The sequence below is a fragment of the Arvicanthis niloticus genome, chromosome 4 (genome assembly GCF_011762505.2).
Source record: "Arvicanthis niloticus isolate mArvNil1 chromosome 4, mArvNil1.pat.X, whole genome shotgun sequence".
Classification (NCBI taxonomy): domain Eukaryota; kingdom Metazoa; phylum Chordata; class Mammalia; order Rodentia; family Muridae; genus Arvicanthis; species Arvicanthis niloticus.
Genome location: NC_047661.1, coordinates 71748547 through 71758750, shown reverse-complemented (window position 1 = coordinate 71758750; position 10204 = coordinate 71748547). Strand labels below are relative to the sequence as shown.

Here is a 10204-nt window from a genome sequence, read left to right as displayed (position 1 = left end):
AATGTAAATAAATAAAATAACCCATAAAAATTTTAAAAAGATCTCAAGAGAATAAAATAAAGGAAGAGCCCGGAATTACTACTTCACCCCTGCATGTGTTTTGCCTGGAACAAAGTTTTGCAAAGATCCTGAGCTCAGTAAATATTTATGACTGAATGGTGAATGAAGGAACCTTAGATTCTTGTTTCCTTATAGGATTATTTTCATTACACCACAAAACTGCTCTGAATTCTAAAGTTTGAGAAACATCTTGTTTTGCGTCATGATATTTTAACTGATGCTAAGTAAAAAAATATAATGCCAAATTCTAATTTTCCAACTAAATCTTACTCTTAACAGATATTTCTTCCAGTTCTGAACTTATGCCATATAGGTTTTTTTTTTCTGTAGAAGTTTCTCCCCTGCATTATTTGAAGGCTGTAAATATCAGCCTGATGGAAAAAAACTATGATAATTATGCAACAAAAAATGAAAAGCAAAGCAACCAAGCAAGATCTGTTTGCACAATGCTAAGAATAAGATGATAATACATTTGTTTACCTACCAACAGATCACAGTTCTATTTTATGTAATGTATTAGTTGTTCAGGCCTGTCATAACAAAGTGCCACAGACTACTGGCTTGAGTAAATTTATTTTTCACATTCTATAAGGCTTAAAGTCAAAGACCAAAATGCTAGCTCGACTGACTACTAAGTGTTATAAGGAAAGATATGTTCCATACTTTTATCCTTGGCTTATAGGTAATGATCTTCTTTTTGCATTTTCATAGCTCCCTACTTCTGTTTGTGTCTGTGCTCAATTTTCTTATTATAAGGATAATAGCCATAGCAGATTAGGACCCAAACTAACAACTTAATTACCTCTTTAAATATTACATCTCCAAATAAGGATACATTCCAAGTTACTCAAAGCTACAACATATAAACCAGTCTCTGTCTCTCTCTCTTTGCTTGTGTCTGTGTCTGTCTGTCTCTGTCTGTCTGTCTGTCTGTATGTCTGTCTGTCTGTCTGTCTGTCTGTCTGTCTGTCTGTGTCTCTGTGTGTATTCAATGCTCAACCCTTGGAAGACTTTTGAGGGCAATAGTATAAAAGGAAGTGTATTCTTCTAGTAGTATAAAAAGGAGTAAAGACTTGTTGAAGGAGTGCTGGGCAGTGGTGGCACACGCCTTTTATCCCAGCACTTGGGAGGCAGAGGCAGGCGGATTTCTGAGTTCGAGGCCAGCCTGGTCTACAGAGTGAGTTCCAGGACAGCCAGAGCTATACAGAGAAACCCTGTCTTGAAAAACCAAAAAAAAAAAAAAAAACAACTTGTTGAAGGAAAGAGATTCTGACCAACAGAACTGCAGAGATTATTGGACTGTGAAGTCACAGACAAGCTGTGTTGAGAGCTCCAGAGTTGTAGCTTTTGTGAGTCTTTACCCATGTTGGGAAGGTGAGTTTTCAATGATGTAGCTGCTTTTGAGTCATCTCTACTCCTACCAAGCTACCCCTCACCCGTACTCTCTGTTAGTACCCTCCTAAATACTCACTGCTTCACCAAGTTGGATGTTGGTGCAATTGTTTCTTTGGTCTGTCATGAATTCTAGTTCTGGGGTTGTGCCTTACCAGAAAAGTTTGTCACACAACAATTCTCCATCCTATTTCCTAGTAACAGTTGAAGTAATGCTACTTGAACTTCTAGTTTGAAGTTAAAGATGGAATTGCCCAATAACATCAAGATCCTCCCCCGGTAGGTACATCATATAACTATAAAAAAAAGATGGTTGGCTTCCAAGTTTTCCTACCACTGTCTTATGAGTAGCTAGGGCTTTACTGATACACTTGTCAAAAAAGGATACTATTAAAATTGATGAAACAATAATTTCTTCTGTAGAAACTGATGTTTTCTTCATTTGTAAAGTGCTATAAGAATTCTGAATGGCTTTCATTACTTCCGCTGAACTGTAGTATAACTGGTAAGTATAATGTCCTGGAGCTGGGAATTTATAAGGAGAATCTTCTATGAGGATTCCAGGGGAAAATACTGAATTTCTTGCAGGGCTTCTGTCAAGAACTTAAAAGAAGAAAAAATACATATGTGGAGGAAAAATAGTTTTGTAGTTTGGAAGAGCAAAAGGATTTCTTAGGTTTGCTTTTGATGAACATCTTATATTTGTGTTAAAGTGTGAGGGCCTAGACTCTTTGCAATTAAGTGTCCCCTTATTCAACCAAAATGACACTCTGGAATTGCATTGTTAGCCTTTGACTGAAATGTCGACTATAATTTTAGGGCATTTCCCATGATTTTCACAAATAAAAATACTAATTTTTTTTCTCGCTCTCCCCTCTCTCTATGTCTCTTTTCTAAGGTAGGCTTTCTTTGTGTGTTTCTGGGTGTCTTGGAACTTGCTCTATAGATCAGGCTGGCCTTTAACTCAAAGATACAGCTGTCTTTGCTTTCTGAGTGCTGGGATTAAAGGAATGTATCACTACACATGGCCTAAAATAGTGATAATCTTAATAAGGCCTTTTTGAGAATCCTCCCTAGTTACTCAATTAAATAATAGAATTCAATACAATGATAATAAGTAGCATAGAGGTGTCTGCATTGTGAGACAGTAATGTAACATTTGGACTAATTACTATTTATCATTTTCTGATTCAGGCACCTCATGGACTATGTTGCTTAAACCACTGGGTCATTAATTATGTCTATAGAGCTGCTCCTAAATTTTAGGTCATGCTCCATCACTGGCTTAAGCACAAAGTAGCTACTCCATTTAAGAAGGAAATAGCAATACTGGGAGTTCAGTATGTCATGACTAGTGTGAGTCACTGCAAGAAAGGATACAGAAAGCAGTAGCATTAAGAACAAAACACTTAGAGAGTCTATGTGGTACTGGAAATAATATCAGGGTCTCCTTAACTTCATCCAACACTCATTGAAAACTTTTTGGCCCCCTAACAAGACAGATGTTTACAGGGTCTTGATTGAGTAGGTTCCCTCTAAGCAAAATATATAAAAGTAGTAATATTTTCAAACCCAACAAAGTGTGGGGAAATAGAATTGCAGTTTTAAATTTGAATTATTTGAGCGACACCTTGCTTTTGCTTTATGAAATTTTAAGTGGTGCTAAGTATAGAAATATAATGTTAAATTCTAATTTGTTATCCAGGTCTTACTCTTAAATAATATAGGAGTCATCTTAATTGGGAAAATTTGTAGAAAAAAAAAAATCAAAGGTTCTTTCTTCCTTTCATATTTGGACAGAGCTAACAGTAAAAATACCATAAGATACTGGAAATATATGAATTTCCAAATTCAGTATGAGTAATGATAGACACATAATTAAAACAGACAAGAAAAATTATTTGCCAAACATTTATTGATTGTTTTAACAGTCCAATTATTTGAACAAGAATGTCTTCCAGGTAGTTTAAGGCCTCAAAGGATTGTGAGCTGCTAAGTATAATCAAGAGACCTCCAGAAATTTGTCCTCTGTTCATACATTTTCCCCTTTCCTTCTTCCACCACTCTATGAACTCTTATTGGACCCAAACAAGACAAATGTTTACAGAATCTTGAGTAGGTTCCCTCTAAACCAAAAGGTACAAAAGTAGAAAAATTCTCAAACCCAACAAAACTTGGAGAAATGAAACAGAGTGCTACAATTACAGTTTTAAATTTGAGTTGTTTGAGAAACACCTTGCTTTTGCTTCAAAGGATTTTAAGTAGTACTAAATATAAAAATATAATGCCAAGTTATAATTTTCTGTCAAGCATTTCTCTTAAAGATTTGTTCCAGTTATGAACTGATTTCATATTATTTTCGGCATAAATCGTCTTCCTCCTGCATTATTTGAGAGCTGTAAAATTTCAGGCTGCTGATGGAATCTGTCACAATTATGCAACAAAACCTGAGAAAACCATTTGGAGGTAAAGACAAATAAAATTTAGGCCAAAGAAAATGTCAACTTGAACTCATAAAATGAAAGCTCTAGACAAAATGGTCCACCACTAAAAATAGTGACCCAATTACTTTGAATATCAGATTGCTACATTATTCTTGTTATTTATGAAGGCAATAAATCAATGTGTTCCTCAAACAAAATTCGTTCAAAATATTAAATGGCTTATTTTTAAGTGCACATCATATCTGGACTAAAGAACAAAGACATTTTGAAAAAAACTACCTGAGGAAGAATGAAAGACAGGAATTGAAAGAAATTAAATGAGTATAGTAAAAGATTCTGTAAGAAAAGACACATTCTAAGATCAGAGAGTTTTCCCACAACCAGAAACACGTGAGATATCACTGGATAACCCAGTGTTTCTCATTTTCTTTTGCTTGAAGCTTTGGTTGGTGCCAGGGTGCTAGCAGCATCTTTTAAGGGCGGTACTGAGACCTCTGCTCTTGGATGTACTCATAGAGAGGGCTGGAACGCACTGGGACATTGGCAAACTGGCGTGTGCCAGGCTCCAGGATTTGGCGGCGCCTCTGCTCCTCTTGCCTACGACGGATCTGCTCTTCTTGTAATTTTCTCTCCCGCTCTTGGCGACGTCTTTCTTCCTCTTCTTGACGTAGTTCTTGCTCCTGGCGACGAATTTTATCCCTGGCAAACTGCTCCTCAGCTGGGTACTGCTCATCTCGCTTCTCTCTCCGAAGCTGCTGTTCCTCGCGCAGGTGTTTCTCTTCCCGGAATTTCCTGTCAAGCTCCTGGCGGCGGCGCTGCTCTTCTTCTTGGCGAAGCTCTTCTACCTCACGGAATTTTCTGTCTCGCTCTTGGCGCTCTCGGCGAAGCTGTTGCTCCCGTTCCTGGAAACGCAGCTGCTGCTCTTCCCTGTCGTGCCTGAGCTCTACTTCCTCGCGGAATCTTCTGTTGTCCCTTTCCTGGAGACGACGCTGCTGTTCCTCTCTTTCCTGGCGGAGTCGCTCCTCTTCCCGGAACTTCCTGCCACCCAACTCGCGACGCAGCAGCTCCTCCCTTTCCTGAAGAAGCTCTTCTTCCTCACGGACTCTCCTGTCGCGCTCCTGTCTTAACTGTTGCTCGCGTTCCTGGCGGCGGCGCTGCTGGTCCTCAAAGCGAAATTGTTCCTCCTCGCGCTCCTGGCGGTGCTGCTGCTCTTCCTCGCGCTCCCGGCGGAGCTCTTGCTCCCGGCGGAACTTTCTGTCCCGCAGCTCCTCTTCCTCCAGTTCCTGACGGAGTTCTTGGTCCTGGCGGATCTTTCTGTCCCGCAGCCGCTCTTCCTCGCGCTCCCGGCGGAGCTCTTGTTCCCGGCGGAGCTCTTGCTCCCGGCGGAACTTTCTGTCCCTCAGCTGCTCTTCTTCCAGTTCTTGGCGGAGCTCTTGTTCCTCACGGAATTTTCTGTCACGTTCCTGGCGCCTTAGCTCCTCTTCCTGGAGTTCCTGGCGGATCTTTCTGTCCCTCAGCTGCTCTTCCTCCAGTTCCTGACGGAGCTCTTGTTCCCGGCGGAATCTTCTGTCACGTTCCTGGCGCCTTAGCTTCTCTTCTTCCAGTTCCTGGCGGCGCTCTTCTTCCTCACGGAATTTTCTGTCCTGTCTAAGCTCTTGCTCCCTGCGGATCTTTCTGTCCCTCAGCTGCTCTTCCTCGCGTTCCTGGCGGAGCTCTTGTTCTCGGAGGAATCTTCTGTCCGGTTCCTGGCGCCTTAGCCGCTCGTCCTCCAGTTCCTGGCGGAGCTCCTCTTCCCGGCGGAACTTTCTGTCACGCTGCTGGCGGCGCTCCTCTTCCTCGCGCTCCTGGCGGAGCTCCTGTTCCCGGCGGATTCTTCTGTCGGGTTCCTGGCGGCTCAGCTGCCTTTCCTCGCGTTCCTGGCGGCGCTCTTCTTCCTCACGGAATTGTCTGTCGCGTCTGAGCTCTTGCTCCCGGCGGATCTTTCGGTCCCTCAGCTGCTCTTCCTCGAGTTCCTGGCGGAGCTCTTGTTCCTCACGGGAGTTTCTGTCACGTTCCTGGCGCCTCCTCTGCTCTTCCTCCAGTTCCTGGCGGAGCTCTTGTTCCCGCTCCTGTTCCCGGCGTAATTTTCTGTCACGTTCCTGGCGGCGCCGCTGCTCTTCCTCGAGTTCCTGGCGGAGCTCTTGTTCCCGGCGTAATTTTCTGTCACGTTCCTGGCGGCGCCGCTGCTCTTCCTCCACCCTCAAACGGTCTCGCTCTTGGCCACGCAGCTGCTCTTCCTCGCGTTCCTGGCGGCGCTCTTCTTCCTCACGGAGTTGTCTGTCGCGTCTGAGCTCTTGCTCCCGGCGGATCTTTCGGTCCCTCAGCTGCTCTTCCTCGCGTTCCTGGCGGAGCTCTTGTTCCTCACGGGAGTTTCTGTCACGTTCCTGGCGCCTCCTCTGCTCTTCCTCCAGTTCCTGGCGGAGCTCTTGTTCCCGGCGGAAACTTCTGTCGCGCTCCTGGCGGGGTTCTTGTTCCCGGCGGCGGAATGTTCTGTCCCTCAGCTGCTCTTCCTCACGCTCCTGGCGGGGTTCTTGTTCGCGGCGGAATCTTCTGTCTTGTTCCTGGCGCCTTACCTCCTCTTCCTCACGCTGCTGGCGGCGCTCTTGTTCCTCAAAGGATTTTCTGTCGCGCTCCTGCAGAAGTTCTTTCTCATGTTCTTGGAGGCGCCGTTCCTCCTCTTGGAATTCTCTCTCTTGTTCTTGACGCCGCCTCTGTTCTTCGCGTTCCTTCCGCAGCTGCCTTTCCTCCTCAAGGAACTTGCCATCTCTCTCCTGTTGCCGTCTTCTCGATTCTCCCCGGAGCTGTTCTTCCTCCTGGAACGCCTCATCTAGTCTTTTGGCTTCCCGTTGGTGCTCTCGCTGACGCTGCTCTTCCTCTAGGATCTGACGATCGCGCTGCAGTCGGCGCCTCCTCTCCTGCTCCAGCTCTCTCGTCTCTTCCTCTTCGCTTTGCAGAGGCCGCCGATCCTGACGTCTCTCTCGCTCCTGAGAATCTTCCAGCTGCTGGATCGTTTCCTCATCCTCTCTGCGTTTGGCGAAGAGCCTGTTACTACGAACTTCAACTTCTTTCCTTGGTTGCCACTGCCATTTCAGATCCCTACGCTGATCTTCATCCTGCAGCTGCAGGTCCTCCTCTTGATATTGCCTCTCCTGCTGCAGACGCCTCCTTTCTCTCTGCAGCCGCTCTTCCTCCTGCTGCAGCCGCTCTTCCTCCTGCTGCAGGTCCTCCTCCTGATACTGCCTCTCCCGCTGCAGGCGCCTCTTTTCCCGCTGCAGTTGCTCTTCCTCTTGCTGCAGCCGCTCTTCCTCCTGCTGCAGATCCTCCTCTCTGCGGTGTTTCCTCTCTCGTTGCTGGCGCTGCTCTTCTTGCAACAGCCGCTCCTCGCGTAGTTCTTCCTCCCTACGTTGCCTCTGGCTGGGTTTGGCGTACAGTGTGTGGCGCCTCTGGCTTTCTTCTTCGCGCAGTTGCCTGCTCCTGTTTGGCTCCCGACGTTCCTCCTGGCGCCGCCTCTGTTCTTCCTCTAGGAGGCTGTCCTGGAGCTCAGCTCTTTGCAGCTCCTCCTCCCGGAAGCGCTGCTCCTCCTGGTCGCGGAACCGCTGCTCCTGCTCCTGGCGCTCCTCCGCCCGCTGCCGCCTCTCCCTCTGGGTGCGCTCGCGCGCCTCCTCGGCGGGACGCTGCCGTTGGAGGTCGCGGCGCTGCTCCTCCTGCTCCCGGAGCTGACGCTCCTCCAGCTCCTGGCGAAGTCTCTGCTCCTGCCTGCGAGGCCTAGAGTAGACCTTGTTCTGACGGGCTTCTGCCTCGCTTTCGAGCTGCCACTGCAACCTCTGAGTGATGTTCTCGTCGGGTTCCCGGACCCGCGTCTGCTCGTTGTCCTCAGCCAGCTCCTGCTCGCGCCTCAGCTCCTGCCTCAGCTCTTGCTCACGGCTCAGCTCTTGCTCGCGCCTCAGCTCCTGCCTCAGCTCTTGCTCGCGCCTCAGCTCCTGCCTCAGCTCTTGCTCGCGCCTTAGCTCCTGCTCGCGCCTCAGTTCCTCCCTCAGCTCCTGCTCGCGCCTTAGCTCTTGTTCGCGCCTCGGCTCCTGCCTGCGATTCAGCTCCTGCTCACGTCTCAGTTCCTGCCTCAGCTCCTGCCTCAGTTCCTCCCTCAGCTCCTGCTCGCGCCTTAGCTCTTGTTCGCGCCTCAGCTCCTGCCTGCGATTCAGCTCCTGCCTCAGCTCCTGCTCGCGCCTTAGCTCCTGCTCGCGTCTCAGTTCCTGCCTCAGCTCCTGATCGCGCCTCAGCCCCTGCCTCAGTTCCTCCCTCAGCTCCTGCTCGCGCCTTAGCTCTTGTTCGCGCCTCAGCTCCTGCCTGCGATTCAGCTCCTGTCTCAGCTCCTGCTCACGCCTTAGCTCCTGCTCGCGCCTCAGCAGGGGTTCGCGTAGCTCTTCTTGCCGGCGCCTCTGCAGCCTTCTCTCTTCTGTTTGGCCCTTGCCCTTGAGTTCCTCTCTCTCTCGCCTTTGCTGTTCCTCTACCTCAGAAAACTCCTCAGTGTCACGACCCTTACTCCAGCTTAGCGGCTCTTTCTCTGCAAGGCGCTCCTCTAGTTCTTGCAGTTCTCGCCTTTGCAGTCGCTGCTCTTCATCGCGATGTTGCTTGTCGCGCTGCTCTAACCTCTGCTCCTCAGCGCGCTCCTCCTGCTCAAGTCTCTTCTGCCGGCTTCGGCGCCCAGGTTCTTCTTCCAGTTGTCTGTCCCGGGGCCTTTGGTGTTCTTGCCTGCGATCTTGTGACAGGTTCCTCTTTTCCCTAGGCAGGGCTCTCTTCTCGCCTAGCTCTGCGGCCTGATCGCGAGCATAATAGCAAGCTTGAGCAAGCTTGAAAAGGATCAGGAGGAATTCGTTGAAATCAACACTCCCGTTGCCGTCGCGATCCAGAAGTTCTAGGGTCAGGTCTACCGTCTCAGAGTCATGTGGTGTCTATGAAAAGATAAAAGCAAAAGTTTTCGAATTAATTATTTACAAGTATAAGCTTTTGCTCTCACACTTCTTTTAGTGGGAGATATTCGGAGCGATTAGAAAATGCACAGTGGGGCTGGGAAGATGGCTCAGCTGTTAAGAGCACTTGACTGCTCTTCCAGAGGTCGTGAGTTCAATTCCCAGCAATCACATGGCGGCTCACAGCCATCTGTAATGGGATCTGATGCCCTCTTCTGGTGTGTCTGAAAGAAGCGACAGTGTACTCACATAAAATAAATAAATCTTTAAAAAGAAAAGAAAATGCGCAGTGTATGTTGTCTTGTTTTCCCTGATATGTGAACAGCTCATTTCAAAACATACCCTTGTTGGAAATTGTTTGTAATTGTGTGCTGATCAAAACAACAAACTCTTTCTAGATGAGTGAATAAGAATGTTTTCATCCTTGTGATCAATAAGATGAAATTTTATGAAGATTCCCAACAGACATTTCTGATTGAAATAGCCAGTGCTCCTGATTTAATTACTGCTCCTGTTTTAATTTTTATTCCATGTTTGAAGAAGAACTGAAATATTTACAGCAATGCCATTTTAACTGAGAAACAGACAGATTTCTGTTGCTCAAAGTTGGAAGGTGGGAGAGTCTCTTCAGTTCTACTAACTTGATTAGGCATCATTAGTGGTAATGCCCTATTAACTTACACTTCATTCCTATTAACAATGCCATCAAAACCATTAAATATACGCTATTAACTTCTTTAGTACTCAGATTACAATGCAGATTTAAATGCCTCAGGCTCAAAAATGAATGTAGACCTGCCGTGTTTTAAAACAATATTAATCAATATTCATTGCTCTGGTCTTTTGGAGGAGGAAAATTGATAGCCCCATACCTATAACCTATAGATTTCTTTTTTGTGTGTGAGGTCTTACCTGAAGGACATCTCCAAGTTCTATCTCAAGGAGGTTTTTCAGGTCTTTCTTGCTAAGTGATGCTCCATCACAACTTTGTGATGCATATCGATCGAAAACTTCGGTGATATCAACAATGCTTCTTATAAGTGCAGACATCTTTTTCTTAAAATTCAAATAAACCTAGAACAATAAAATAGGATTCAGAATCAAATCTCTGCTTCTGACTTTGGGAAAACCTCATTCACACTGATTTAAACAGATCTTTGGACGTGTCACTCATAGTTATTTTAACTTGCATTTTCAGAGCATTTTATCTTTGAATACTGTATTCAGGAAGAGGAAGAGAAATATTGAAAAGTTCTAAGCCAAGAAATCATCTTCCAACTATATTACAGTCAACTTTCATTG

The 10204-nt window shown here is 46.2% G+C and overlaps 1 protein-coding gene across 1 annotated transcript; it reads right to left on the bottom strand.

Annotated features, from left to right (window-relative positions):
- Window positions 1-4014: 4014 nt before the first annotated feature.
- On the bottom strand, window positions 4015-9952 carry Tchh (trichohyalin). The gene is made up of 2 exons (XM_076932836.1): window positions 9815-9952; window positions 4015-8884 (listed from the first exon to the last, which is right to left on the bottom strand). Exons 1-2 carry the CDS (start codon window positions 9950-9952, stop codon window positions 4370-4372), a joined length of 4653 nt encoding a protein of 1550 aa, XP_076788951.1. The 3' UTR covers window positions 4015-4369.
- Between the last annotated feature and the right edge of the window lie 252 nt (window positions 9953-10204).